This window comes from Leptopilina heterotoma, unplaced genomic scaffold, assembly GCF_015476425.1.
Source record: "Leptopilina heterotoma isolate Lh14 unplaced genomic scaffold, ASM1547642v1 Lhet_46, whole genome shotgun sequence".
NCBI lineage: Eukaryota > Metazoa > Arthropoda > Insecta > Hymenoptera > Figitidae > Leptopilina > Leptopilina heterotoma.
Window position 1 is genome coordinate 578,614 of NW_025111092.1, and position 15,678 is coordinate 594,291.

Consider the following 15,678-nt stretch of genomic DNA (forward strand, 5'->3'; position numbering starts at 1 on the left):
ATATACACTTTTGTGTTTACTGTTTATGTAATATAATAATAATCATTTGTTTGATTTACGATTTAGAAAAATAGGATCAATTCATTATGAAAAAAGAAAATAATAATAACTGTACAATTATTTTATTAAAAAAGAATTTTTGTTTAATAATAATTAAAAAAAATTTGTTAAATAAAAAAAAATTCGAGGAATAAATTAACAAATTTACTATATTTTTAAATATAATTATTATTGTAATAGACAAGGATCGTATTGTAAAATGGTCAAGAAAAGATAAATTACATGATAAAGATCTGTTTTGCAATATCTGTTACTGCGTTTAAAACAAAGTAATCATTTTAAAATGAAATCATATTGTTACAGATCAAGATTAAAATTAATTGTTATAAATGAAGAGATCAAACAAAAATGATGAAAGTCAAGTGAAAGTAAATAAATCTAATGTCATGTTATCTTTTCAAAATTTTCCTAATTAGGTTTTACTGAAGTTTTATACCCCGCCCGAAAAAAATTTCTTTAATTTCTCGAATTTTTTAAATTTTTTGCCAAGTTGTTAATTTTCTTTTAGGAATTTTTTTTTAATTTAATTTTACCAATAATTTTTTTTTTACTTAAACTTTTTGATCTACTAACTTTTTTATAAACTTTAAAAAGACTTTTTTAACAACGTTTTTAACTTTTTAACTTTTTTAAATTGTTTAAATTTTTTCAATTAAAAACAAACTTTAAATTTCAATTAAAAATTTGTGTCTGAAATTTTTTTAATTATTATAAAAAAATGTGTTAAATTAATTTTAATTATTTTTTTATTAAAGATGATAAATATTAAATCTATTTGACCATTTTAGAAATACACAATGAATATAAAATTTAAGTATCACACGCATTTTCCAGTGTAAGAAATTAGAATAGTATGAAAATTTCGCTTTTTGACACTTTCTCCCTAAATCGTAAAGCTCTTTTTAGAAAAATTTATTAAACACTTTTCTCTCAGTGTATATAATTAACATGCGAAAAATAATAAATAAAATAACTAATATGTAATGAAATGAAGAATACTTATTTGCCATAATGAGTGAGAAAAAAACTATTTCTTCCTAAACAAGTTATAAAAAGTAAAAATAAATTATGTATTTATAATAATTTTAAATGCTCTATAATAAATCGTGGGAATAAATTTTTTAAATTTAGACAAAAGCCAAAAGTTATTTCAGTAAACGAAACATTTCGTTCATTCAATAAAATCTCTTTTTTAACTAAATATTTGATTCATTCAATGAAATATTTTTTTTTAACTGAAAATTTGATTCATTTAATCAAATAACTTTTTCAACTGAACAGTTGCACTAACCGTTTATAAGTGAATAAATAAATAAATAAACATTTGGTTCTTTCAAACAAATAATTTCTTTAACTGAACGTTTGGTTCATTCAATCAAATAATTTTTTTCACCGAATTTTTGATTCAATCAATCAATTGTTTTTGACCGAATATTTGGTTCATTGAATCAAATATTTTTTAATTTTATTAAAAAAAGATTTTTTTTTAACTATAAATTTTTGGTTTATAAAGTCAAATATTTATGTGTCTACATATTTCATAAAACTTTAGCTTCATTGATTCAAATTTTTTGTTCAAAGCAAAACTAAACATTTGGTCCCTTTAGCTAAACATTTGATTAATAAAAAAAATCGTCCATTGATTCGAAAAATTCACAACTACGCGACTTGTGCAGTATGGTGCTATGGCGCGGCGACGCTTTTTTTTTACAAAAAATTCAATATCTCCGGAACCAGTTGAGTCTCCATCAATTTTTTTTTATGAAATTAAAGGTGAATTCATAAGGAATCCAAATATGTTAATAACATTTTTCTCAGAGAAGAGTAAATAAACAAAAAATTGTTTAAAAAATTTTTTTAAATTTTTTTATTTAAAAATTAATTTTTTTTTATTAACTTTATTTGCATTTTAAAGTACATACTTTAACCTGAAAAATGTGTAAATTTCATAAAAATCCATAAACAATATTCCGAGATATTCAAAATTTTCAAAATTAATATATTAAAATTCAAAATGGCGTATCTTCAACAATTTTGAATTTTTTTTGAAAAAATTTGTGGGAAAGAAGTCTTTTATACAGAACTATAATCCCACAAAGTTTTGCGAAAATCGGCATACCCTTTGCAAATCGTGACATTTCTGACGTGAAATGCCTCTAGTGTTAAACGTTTAATTAATTCAAAAATATGGTTTCTTTTTCAAAATATTTATTAAAGCCAACGAAACTTTTGGTTCTTTCAACAAAACATTTGGATAATTATAGAAGAATAATAATTTTTTTCAAATCCCAAAATTTATTAAAATATGTAAACCAATTTTTTTTCTTGCGATTTTTAAATGGTTAATTTAAAAATATATTTTTTTTCTCATTTTATTAAAATAAACCAATTATTATTTGGCCTATTTAACTAAACGTTTGATTAATTCCAAAAGTAATTGTTCTTTGTTGAAATGATTTCTTCATTCACTCAATTTATTAAAAAGAACAAAATCACTCACAGAAACCAAATATTTGTGTCTTTCAACGAAACGTTTGATTAACGCAAGCAAAGTGATTCCTTATTTTGGAAAAAGTCACTTTTTCAAGATAAATAATAAAATAATATAAATTTTTTGATATTTCAAGAAGATTTGAAATATTATGATAAATTTTTATTTCAGTGCCCAGATAGCACGAATTCTTGCAGCAGGCTTGTGGCAAGATTGCTGCAAACTTCAAATGTTCCACCCATAAATTATTTGGCATGTAAGATTGATATGCTAAAAATTTTATTTTATGATATTATATAATATAAAAATTTAATATAATAAAATTTTTGCAGCAATCTTGCGGCATGCAATCTTATCACAATATTGCAGCAATATTACACGACAAGCTTGCTGCAAGATAACGTGCTATCTGGGTGAAACCAAAAAAATTTGTTTATACACTCAGAGAAATCTTTTATTTGAATTAAATAATCAAATATTAATCAAATATCAATATTCGAATCAATAATCAAAAATTTCTTTCAAATAAATAATTTTTTCTTTCAAATAGTATTCATTTACTTTACAAGAAAAAAGTTGTATTTAAAAAAAAATGTAAAAAGAAATAAAAAATGTATTTGACACAAAGATAATTTTGTTTTTTTTTCAAATAAAATTGATAAAACCAATTCATTATATATTATTACTATAATTAACGATTTACATATACATTAATAAATAAATTGTTTATTATCCCAAAATATCTATTTTAAAACCAATAAAATCGTTTTTGGCAAAAATGAAAAATTTATTTCGCATAAATAGAATACTTTTTTACATCTAAAATATGTAAAATTAATTAATTATATTATTATATTCTATATATTATTCTACTATTGATTAATACTATACTTAAATTTGTAAAATTTATTTGTAATAAATAAATTTTTTTTTTATCAGATAAATAATTTATTTGGCATAAACAAACTGTTCTTTCAAAAAAAATTTATAAAATTAATTTATTATATTATATAACCACTGATCCAAAATATCCTGCAGCAAGTGTAATTTCTTCTCCCACATCTTGTTTGACGGAAAAATCTAATAAATTAATTTATTAATTATATTTAAAATTATAAAATTTATTTGCTATACAAATAAAATTATTTTTTCAAATAAATTTTATAAAATTAATGAATGATAACTCAGAAAAAAATGTGTGTAATTCAAATAACCGATTAATTGACTATTATCAATTAAATATTTAATTGAATCAAATAATATTTATTGAAGACAATTAAATGGTATTTGAACCAATAATTACAGTATTTGAAGCAAATACCATTTCATTGACTCCAATAAATATTATTTGATTCAAGTAAATATTTAATTGATAAATAATTGTCAATTAATCAGTTATTTGAATCAAATAAATTCTTTTTTCAGTGTAATTATTGTCTATTGCAAAATAAATATTTACTTGAATCCAATAATTTTTATTCAAATCAAATAAATTGTCGTTGAACCAATAATTTCAGTATTTGAAGCAAATATCATTTAAAAAGATAATAAAATAAAGATTATTTGATTCAAATGAACTATTCAAATTGATTAGACAATTAATCGGTTAATTGAAGCAAATAAATTTTTCTTTTTTAGTGCAATAAATAAATAAAATTCTATATTATTTATTCCACCAAAATAGTTCTTATAGGAATTTTTTACTAGCAATTCAATGGTCATAAAATAAATTGAGTCAAACAATTTTTTGACCAAGTGGTCAAAGAATTTTATCTTTAAAAATTTGTATTTTTCGTAAAAAATTAAATATTTTAAAACCCATACGTAAATTTGTAGAAAATATGTTTATTTATCTAAAAAAAAATTTGTACCTCTCAAAATTTTAATATTTACTTTTTTTGAAGCATTTTTTTCGGAAAAAAATTCATTTTTTATCAAATATGGTAATCGAATAAAAGGTGATTTTTGTAATTAAAATTGTAAATTTAAGTAATAAAAATCATTTAAATTTGTTAAGTTATTTTTGAAATTTAAAGAATATTTATATTTTTCACGACAGATAGAAGTTTTATGTAATAAGATAATTCACTGTTTTATCTACATTAAAAAAATGAATTATTTTCCGAAAAAATGCTTCAAAAATAGTAAATATTAAAATTTTTAAAGGTGTAGGTAAATTGTTTTTAGATAAATCAACATATTTTCTCCAAATTTACGAATGGGTTTTAAAATATTTAATTTTTTACGAAAAATAAAAATTTTTGACCTAATTTATTTTATGACAATTGAATTCCTCGCGAAAAATTACTATAAGAACTAACTGTTTTGGTGGTTTTTTAAGTTAATGTCTTCGCATAGCTGAAAATACGTCGCAGTCTCCCCTTAATTAATTATAGCTTATAAAAATTGGTATTTATTTATTTAGTGAATATAAACAAATAATAAAATAAATAATGAAATAATTTTTTAACCCTAAAATTTAAATTAAATACAATTGATTTGTAACAAGATAGATAGACAAATGTATATTTATTTATTGTGGTTGTGAATAAATAATTAAAATAAAAAAAATGGTGAATTAATCTTTGTTTCTCAGTATATTGAGAGTAGAATTTGATGCGGTGAATGAATAAGTGATAAAAGTGAGGTAATAGAAGAAAAAGAAGGAAAAGAAGGAAAAGAAGAAAATGAAGAAGAGGAAGAGGAAGAAAGAAGGGTTTCTCTAATGGCTCGAGGGTAAATGTTATAGAAGACTTTTATGCACATAAACATGTGGTGAAGGTAAAACAAGGTAAAAGGGGGTGCAAAGAAACAAATTTGACTGGAGATATCGTAAGAAGGAGAGAATTGCAATAGCAACGGTCGCATCTCATAGGTGATGGGTCGAGTTGAGTGGGGCCAGTGCTGGCCCGTATAAAAGGGGGCCTCAAGTCATCCACTGAGCATCAGTCCTCAAATCAAGGAACAGCAGCAACCATGAGGGCATTCGTGGTAAGTAAACATCCTTCCTCCTTTCCCTCAAAAAATAAACTCTCGCACGTACATTCTTTTTCCTTTCCTTTCCTTTCCATTCCTTACCTTTCCTTTTCTCCATCAACAAGTGAAAATAAATACCTTCTCTTCCTCTCGTAAAATTCTTCCTCTTGTCAAATCCACTCATCTATCGAATCTTCAAAAATCCAGAACAACAAACACCTTTTTCACAAATGTCGAGAGAGGATTTCAAGCCACAAGAGGAGAAAAATAAATCTGTGTTTCTTTATTATTTTTAATTCCAAAAAAAATTATCATAAATAAATAATAATTGTGCTAATTCATTTCTCGGTCTCGTGCTAACCGGTTCTTTTTGTATTCAAACAAAAATGTGTGCTCGCGGTGATTTTTTGGTGATTAAAAAAGAAAACTACGGTTCATTGACAATTTTTGAGGAAAGAAAAAAAATTGTGTGATTTAAATAAATGTGTTACAATTTAAACGAAATGAGAAAAAAATTTATTTTCTTTTGAGAGAAATGTGAAAATTACTACTTGGATAATTTTGTGTAGTATAAACAAGTGAATTATTACGCGGGAGTTTTTTTTTTTTTTGTTGACAATAATTATATTGAAATACAAAAATGTTTCCTATATTTTTGCCGGAAAAAATTAACATTATATTATTATATTTAAAATTTTATCATAAAGATTGTACCAAAATGTAAAAATTTTATCAAAATATTAATCAAAATTTATAAATTTCATCAAAATATAAAAAATTATATGAAAAAAATAACGAATAAATTTTGTACTAAAACGTTTCTATTTTCCAAAATAATCTATTTTAATCGTTTTTAATTTAAAGGAAAACATCTATTATTTTTACCGTCTTGTGAAATTAATTATGTGCTAAAAGATGAACTAAATTGTGGCTTGAAATTTAAAAAGGAAAGTTTAAATAAAAACGGATTTTTTTACGTGAACTAAAAAATATTTTATTCGAAATTGAAAATTTGCAAAATAATCTATTTTTCTGCCGATAAGATTAGAAATTTTTTTATTTTGAAGACATGAAGAAAAGTTTCATAAAAAAAAACTAAAATTTTTTTTTGCTTTAAATTATAAAATATTTTTATTTTAAAAAACAATCGGTTTTATCGAGTTTCAATTAAAATAAAGAGATCTAATTTTTACCGAGTCGTGTGTCATTGTGTTAAAATTAATTAGAAATTAATTCATTTATTATAATAAATTTTATTATGAGATAAATAAATATTATCATGAAGAATAAATGTTATTGAAATAAATAAATTTCATTTGATTAATAAATTTTCTATAATTAATTTAATTTTTAAATTGAAAATAAAAAATAGATAAATTAAATTGTGGCTTGAAATTAAAAGAAAATTTTAAAAAGGAAATAATTAATTTCCGCCTGTCGATATGAATAGAAATTTTCCCATTTTGAAAATTATTTCGAAAATAGTTGCTCCAAATGTAAAGTTTTCAAAAAAATAGTTCAAAAATAAATATAAATTAAAATAAATAATAATTTCCACACTGAAAATTTGTTTTTTTTCAAATAACCGATTACTTGTCTATTATTAAGTAAATATTTACTTGATTCAAATAAATTGTATTTGAAGCAATAATTTCAGTATTTGAATCAAATACGACTTAATTGACTTAAATAAAAATTATTTAATTCAAGTAAATATTTATTTGATAATAGACTTAGTAATCAGTTATTTAAATCAAATAATTTTTTATCAGTGTAATAATCATTTATTTCTAATAATAATAAAATTTATTGTACACAATATTTCAATTTTGAAAAAATCGATTTTTCTTATTATTTAGTTAAAAGTTACGTTTGTAAGTAAATAAATAAAATAAAGGGAAAAGATCTCATTTTTACCACCGCGTTAGAGCATCATTGGGTCAAGAAACAAATTAAATTGTGACTTTTGAAATTTAATTTGAATGAAAATTGAAAAAAAACCGAAAGTAAAACAACGAAATTTGGTAAAAAATTCAATTTTCCTATATTCATTTTCAATTTTAAAAACAGATTGGGTTTTTATTTATTTTTATTTAAAAAAAGATCGGATTTTCATTTATTTTTGATTAAAAAATAAAAGATTGGATTTTTACCCATCAATGTGAAATTAATTTTGTGACATAACAAATTAAATTGTGGCTTGAAATTAAATTTTAATTGCATTTGAAATTGAAAATTAAATTGAAAGTAAAACCAAAAGCTACTTAGTATTCTTACGAAAGAAAGAAAATTACTTTTATCCAAAAAATGAAATTTGCAAAATAAATTTTCTTTACACGCGAGTAAAAAATTTTTAATTTTGAAGTAAGAAAAATTCTCCTTTTCGTATTAATTTTCATTCATTACGAGAGTAATGAATGAAAATTAATACGAAAAGGAGAAAATTTTTTAATTTTTCGATTTGGAAAATAGTTTGAATAAAAATTATTATAAATCGAAGAAAATTAATTAATATCAATTTTTTCATTTCGAAAATACAAAGAATATTTCCTCTGAATTTATAAATAAGAAGTTTTAAAGTAATAATTCCATTTAAAAAAAAAAATCAATCAAAAATACTGTGAATCGAAAAAAAGCCAAATTTTCTATTTTTAAATCAAAATATTCCGAAAAAATACCTCGAAATGTACAGTTTGTGAAAAAGGTGTTGAAAAATTATCATATTCGAAAAAAATCAAAGTAAAATGCTGTAAGTTGCACAGTTTTTCTAAGGATATCAAATTGAGACAAAAAAACGTATCAAAAGAGTTGCGAAGCAACGTTTTGATACGTTTTTTTGTCTCAATTTGACATTCTTTAAAAACTATGTGAGAAAAAAAATTAATATTTAAATAAAAAAGAAAAAAAATTTTTTTTATTTAATAAATAAATGAAATAAATAATTGAATAATTAATGTCCTTACAGATATTAGCGCTCGCCACGGTGGCGATGGCGCGACCGGAAGCGCCAGGCGGCTATTCCTACTCGCAGCCAAGTGGAAGTTATGGAGCGCCAGGAGGCGGTGGTGGTGGCGGCGGCGGCGGATTTGGAGGTGGTTTGGGAGGACTTGGAGGTGGATTAGGAGGATTGAGCGGAGGTCATGGAGGTGGATTGGGAGGATTGAGCGGAGGTCATGGAGGTGGCTTTAGTGGAGGAAGTGGACTCGGTGGAAGTGGCTTCGGAGGTGGCAGTGGATTTGGAGGTGGAAGTGGCCTGAGTGGAGGCGGTTTTGGAGGCAGCAGTGGAAGTTCATTCGGAGGTGGTGGCGGTGGATCTTTCGGCGGTGGTAGCGGTGGATCGTTTGGAGGTGGCTTCGGAGGTGGTTCCCTCATTCAGAAGCACATCTACGTCCACGTACCGCCACCAGAGGCACCCGAGGACAGACCAATTAGACCAATTTCCCCACAAGCGCCATCGCAGAAACACTACAAAATCATCTTCATCAAGGCACCCACTCCACCAACCCCAACTGCACCAGTGATCCCAGCCTTCCAACAGGACGAGCAAAAGACCCTCATCTACGTTCTTGTCAAGAAACCCGAGGAGGCGCCAGAAATCAATTTGCCAACGATCACACCCACTCAGCCCAGCAAACCCGAGGTTTACTTCATCAAGTACAAGACACAGGTGAGATGATTTATTCTTTTCACTGGGGGACAAGGAAGTCGATCTTCAAACACTGGTTTTCTGAAGATATCAAAATTGAGACAAAAAAAAAAGTATCGAAACTGTTGCCTCGCAACACTTTCGATACTTTTTTTTGTCTCAATTTTGATATCTTTAGAAAGACTGTAAAATCATTCTTTTGTCAAAAAAAGTGGATTGTGTTTGTCGAATGGATTAGATGTCGTTTAGCTGGTTTGTTAATTTTTGCATCGAAGAAGTAGATCGATTCGTTCTGGATGCATAAGTAGAGCTAAAAATACGATAGCATTGTTTATTGTTTAGCCACAACTAAGCGATTTTAGTGGTAGTATTCTTCTGGAATGATTTCCAGATTTCCCCATGGACTTTATCTTTTTCTTGACACTTTCGAATGTAACGGAGTTTAGGTTCCCTTAGAAATTAAAGCAGTAGTTCTAATTTTGTTTTAGTAGTCATGAAAAACCAGATTTTGGTTTCTAAAAGAATAGCCAGTGCAGAACGTTCAGAAATTAAAGTACAAGACCCAATTTTTTGTCTAATAAACTCACAACAAATTCGATTTCAGTTTGTAGAGGAAGAGCTGATACATAACGAATCAGAGTTCCGGTTTGTTCAGAAAACCCAATTTTGTTCTAATAAATTCAGGAAAAAGTTTGTAAAAGAAGAGCCAATGCAGAACATTCAGAAATTTAAGTAGAAGACCCAATTTTTTGTCTAATAAACTCACAACAAATTCGATTTCGGTTTGTAGAGTTGAAGAGTTGATGCAGAACGAACCAGAGTTCCGGTTTGTTCAGAAAACCCAATTTTGTTCTAATAAATTCACGAAAAAACAGATTTTTATATGTAGAGAAAGATTCGATGCAGAATCTTCCGAATCTGTAGAAGAAGACCCAATTTTGTTTTAATGAATTCACGAAGAACTAGATATCGGTTTATAAAGAAAAAGCTAATGCACAACGAAGCAAAGTTCCGGTTTGTACGGAAATTAAAGCAGAAACCCCAATTTTGTTTTAATAGTCTCAAAAAACCCGATTTCGGTATGTAGAGGAAGAGCCAATGCAGAAACTTTCGAAACTATATCAGAAGCCAAAATTTGTTCTAATAAATTCCTGAAAAACCCGATTTCGGTTTGTAAAGGAAGAGCTAATGCAGAACGTTCAGAAATTATATCAGAAGACCCAATTTATTTCTAATAAACTCACGACAAATTCTATTTCGATTTGTAAAGGAAGAGCTAATGCAGAACGTTCAGAAATAAAATTAGAAGACCAAATTTTTTCCAAATAAACTCACGACTGAACACGAGCTCCGATTTGTTTAGCAATTACAGTAGAAAACCCAATGTTGTCACCCAATAAAGTCAGGAAAACCGCAATTTTTGTTTGTAAAGGAAGAGCCAGTGCAGAACGTTCAGAAATTATTAGCAGATGACCCAATTTTGTTCTAATAAAGTCGCGAAAACTCCGATTTGGTTGGAAGTAAAAGATCCATCACAGAAATAATTCTAGAGTCAAAGTTCTTGACGCGTGAGACAGTAAAGGATAAAAGCAAGATACAGCCTTGGTTTAAGTTTCTACAATCAGAATCTAGGAATCAGATTACAACAAAATAGTAATTTTGAAGTGACTTTTCTGATACTCCAAAGAGTCTTCTAAATTCTTTACAGTATTGTTTAGCTTTGCTACTGGAATTAGTCGCATAAGGCTGATTTAATTGCAGTAAGAAACTTCCTACTGTTTCCTAGGATTTCCAATTACCCAATTACCCTATTTGAAATATTAGTTATTTCGTTACAAATTTTTATCGATTTTATTGCACAATTTATCCATTTTATTGTTTATTTCATTATCTATTTTATCTCTTTATTTTATTCCTTATTTTATTATCTATTTTAATATCTACTTCATTACCTATTTTATTATCTAATTTAAAACCTACTTTAAAACATACTTTATCACCTACTTCATCTGACCCCGAGGTAAATAAACTTTAGGATCAGAAATTGACTCTTTCGAATAAGAAAGTTTTCTCTAGAAGAAGTATTTCTTTAGTAAAAAAATTGAAACCTTTCTTCACGAATTACAGACGTAATTATTAAAAATTTCGTTTCATCTTCCAATCGGTAGAATTTGTAGCACTGAGAATCATAAGAATGTTTCAGTTTCCAGAAAACCTAAAGACCGAGATATTCAAAATGTCGTCTCCCACCTGAGTTGCAACACTTTCTCCGCCGAAGCGCTAGTGTTGCAAATACTAACGAAATCCATTGTTATAACGATGCGCGCGCAACAATTTTCTGCTTGTGCGCATCGTTCTAACTCTGGAATTCGTTCGTGTCGATAAAGAGGAAAATTTATAGAAGCATCAACTACCGATTTCATTTAATTACTCTACCAAATTATTCTTAAATTCCTAACAGATTTTTTAAGAATAAAGAAACTTTGTGATTTTTCGAACTCAAAGATTGTCATTCAAAGATTTTTATCGCAGAAATGATTACTTAAAGAATGTTGCTCAAAGTTTGTTACTCAAAAATGGTTATGCAAAGATTAGGAAAAATTTGATCGTGAAATAAAAATAGGGGAAAAACAAGTAGGCCAAATTCGGATAACTAGGTCAGCGTAGGCAGAGGACGAACCTAAAACGAATTAGTTTTTACTAGCATCTAGAATCTAAGGCTCGGGGATAACCTCAAGTTAACGATGGTCCAGTCATATATAAAATTCTGTTAAACCTAGCCAACCACAATTAACTTAGAGTTAACATCCGAAAACAGCCTTTAAAGTGTCTAGAAGCCAAGGAATAAAAACAAAATTCCTTTTCACAAAGGCTGTTTTCGGCACTCGCCAATGTTATTGATGATTAGATCATCTTTAACTCGGGTGCCGAAAACAGCCAAAAGAATTAATAACCAAACAAAATTATCCAAAAACCGAAACTTAACCGAAAATTGAAATGAATTTTTACAGAAGGAAGTCTCTGGTGGCGGATCAGGAATTGGAGGTGGTATCGGCGGAATTGGAGGTGGCTCAGGAATTGGTGGTGGATCGGGTATTGGCGGTGGTTCTGGTATTGGAGGTGGCTCTGGTATTGGAGGCATTGGCGATGGACATGGAAGCAGTGGTATCGGTGGAACTGGACCAAGCGGACCAAGCGGAAGTTATGGACCACCCGGTGCATCCGGCCCCTACTAGTCAATTATCACTTGCCCTCTATCCTTCTCCGGTCACTGTCACAATCACCTCACAATTCACACGTACGCACACACACGCACAAGCACACGTACATGTGACGAGAGAATTTTCTGTAAAATAATGACGATCCGAAAAGATCTACGTCTTTCTACTTTAATACGACTGTACTATAGTATGAGCGAACGCACGACGATGCTACTTGATGATTATGATGATTATGTTAATAATTTGATGATGATTATTATTATTATTTTTATTGATAATGATGCTGATGATGTTGCGACGATACGGAGTTTTTTTTTTATACCTATACATATATATATATTTTTTGCAAGAAAACGGTGGCGAAATAAAGCTCTTTTTTTATGTGATTTTTTTACATAGAAATTGCTATTTTTTCATTTATTTACAAAAAAAAAATCCCTCTTCCTTCCTCTCTCCTTCCTATTATAAACTTACAGCAATGTCTTAAATATGTTGCTGCAAGTTTAGGTACAAATTTTGATTCTTTATAAATGTAAATAAATCCATGGAGAATATTGAAAATTTGTTTTATTCAAATGAAGCTGAATGTAATTTTGCGGGGAAATTTGACCTCGTGAGTTCAAGCAGATGGTATCTTCCGCATTTGATGATCGTGGGGAAGAACTTTCACTATGTTCTCTTTAACAGAGAGGCGTTAAAGTAGTGAAGTGAGAACATGATTCCTTTTTTGCCATCAATAATGACAAATTTTTTTTTGTCGTCTTTTTTTCTTATACTTGTAGATGAGAAAAGGAGAATATAAATTTTTTCTCTTGAAATGGAAAATATAAAAATTTGAATGAGGGAATAAAAGTAAATTTCGAAATATTCTATCGATGCTAAATAGAAATGGAGTTTTGAATATTTATTGAAAAATAAAATCATCATTTTAATGAGCTTCGGGGAAAGTTTGGAGGAATCGTTTTTTATTATATATTTAGAGATGCCTTACGGGGTCAACGTTGGTCAATCATAATCATCATCTTCTTCATCTTCTTCTTGTTGTTATTGGTTGGTACATCAGGCTCGAGTGAGTAGCGAAAGCGATTTTCCAAGAATGACGTTTTAACGAGGGGCCATGGATATTAAAAAGATAAGCTAATTTAATCCCCATGCTTCTTACTTTTGCTTCCGCGTGATTTTTCAAACGAAACGTTTTCACTTATATGTACGAAATAGAAAACATTCGAAGATGTAACAAACGACTTATGCGTAGTTGTATAGAAGACATTACAAGCGGTTGTTGATTCCATCCTGATTTGTGTGTTTGTGTGAGTGTGATTGTATAAATGTCTAGAGAGAAAAAGATGGACCGTGTGTTTGTTGCCACGAGGCAACTTTCACAGGAACCTTATTTTTTTCGGTTTCAATATGTACGAGCAAAAAAAAAGAAAGAAAGAAAGAAAGAAAAGAAGAAAAAAATTTCGAAAGGTCGCTCGTCGGCCTCTTTCAAAAACCGGAACGTCCTCGCTACACTTGGATGATATTCGTGAATGATTCATTGTACAATTTAGTAGTAATGACAAAAATAAAAACCATTCATTAATTTTTTTTTCTTTTTTTTTGTCAATTTCAAATTTAATTCAGATTAATGTGAATTTTATGGAAATTTATAAGGTTGGTTATTATTTTTCACTATTTTTGTATTTTAGTGGAGTGATTTTGTTCCTTTTTAAGAGAAGAACAATAGAAGAGATAAAACTATTTTTTTTTAAACAAAAGTAGCTTCTTCTTTTTTTTCTTCTATTCTTTCTTCTATCTTAGATTATATTTATAATTCTACTTCAACATAAATTTCTAATGCTACTACTATTTTTTCTACATCTTCTACTTCTACTATTTCGACTCTCTTTTATATTTTACTTTTAATTCTACTTCACCTTCTTCTTTGTCTTTTTCTTCTTCTTCTTCTTCTTCTTCTTTTTCTATTTCTTTTTTTCTTTTTTTTCTAATACTGCTATACTTTTACTACCACTACCACTACCACTACTACTACTTTGAAAATAAAACGTTACTTTTTAATTGTCTTTTAAAAGAAGAAAAGTAAATACTTCTTAAAAAGAATTCTTCTTAAAAAAAGAATATTACTTCTTTTTGCTTTTTGATACAAAAAAATAATTTAACATGTTTCAATAAAGAAAAAATATTTTTTTTTAATAAAGGAAAAAAGGAAAAGAATTTACCCTTTCTTCTTCTACTTTTGCAAAGAAAAAAACTACTTCATTTTGTTTTATGAAAAATGAAAAGTAAAAACTGCTTCCATATTGGAAATTTCTTCTTCTATAATAGATAATTTAAGATGTTACAGCATTTCACTCTTTAAAAATATCATTTTCTTTAATACAGAAATAGCTTTATTTTTTCAAAAATAAAACACATTTTGTCCTTTGAAGAAAGAACAGTGAAAATTTCTTTAAAAAAAATGATTTTTCATTCAGTCTTCTTTTTGTTTTTTGATATAGAAGAAAATTAATATATTCTTCAATAAAAAGAAAGCTTCTTTTTCTTCTTCTTAGATAAGGAAAAAAGAAGCATCTTTTTTTCTTGCAAAGAAAACAACTACTTTATTTTGTTTTTTAACAGAAGAAAAGAAAAAAATACTTTAATAAATGAAATTTTTTTTCTCTATAATGGACAAGAAAAATAAGAGTGCAAAGTTCATTCCTTTTTTTCAGAAAAACTAGTTTTTTATTGTAAATCTTCAATAAAGAAATAGCTTCATTTTTGTGTAAAACAACCACCTCTTGTTTTTTGAAGAAAAAAATGTTTTGAGGAAAAAAGATTATTAATTGAAACAAAAGTAGTCTACTTTTTTTTCTTCAGAAAATAAAAACTGGAAGGAAACCTTAATACATTTTCTTTTTCTAATAAAGACAGAAGGAGAAACATCTTCTTTCCCTTCAACTAACAAAGAAGAAACTATTTCATTTTGGATTTTTTAAAGCAGAAAAGTAAAAACTACTTGAGAAAAAGAAACATTGTTTTTAATAGAAGAAAAATAAAGAAGAAGTTATTACATCTCATTTCTGGAAGAAGCTTTTTCTTCAAAACAAAAATAGCTTCGTTTCTGTAAAAGTACTACTTCTTGGGCTTAGAAACAAGAAAAGTAGAAATTTCTTAAAAAGAAAAAAATTCTTTATTAGAAAATAATTTATTTTCTTTCAAAAAGAAGAAAAACTGTTTCGATATAGAAATTTCCTCTTCACCTTTAATCATAGAGAAATAAACTAAAGGCTACTCTTTTT

General features: G+C 27.2%; 1 protein-coding gene across 1 annotated transcript; it reads left to right on the top strand.

Moving 5' to 3' along the window:
- Positions 1 to 5,431: 5,431 nt before the first annotated feature.
- Positions 5,432 to 12,796, top strand: LOC122507296 (probable H/ACA ribonucleoprotein complex subunit 1). Its single transcript, XM_043619912.1, has 3 exons — positions 5,432 to 5,542; positions 8,493 to 9,194; positions 12,185 to 12,796. The coding sequence occupies exons 1-3, from the start codon at positions 5,528 to 5,530 to the stop codon at positions 12,407 to 12,409; spliced, it is 942 nt and encodes a 313-aa protein (XP_043475847.1). The 5' UTR covers positions 5,432 to 5,527; the 3' UTR covers positions 12,410 to 12,796.
- The last annotated feature ends 2,882 nt before the right edge of the window (positions 12,797 to 15,678 follow it).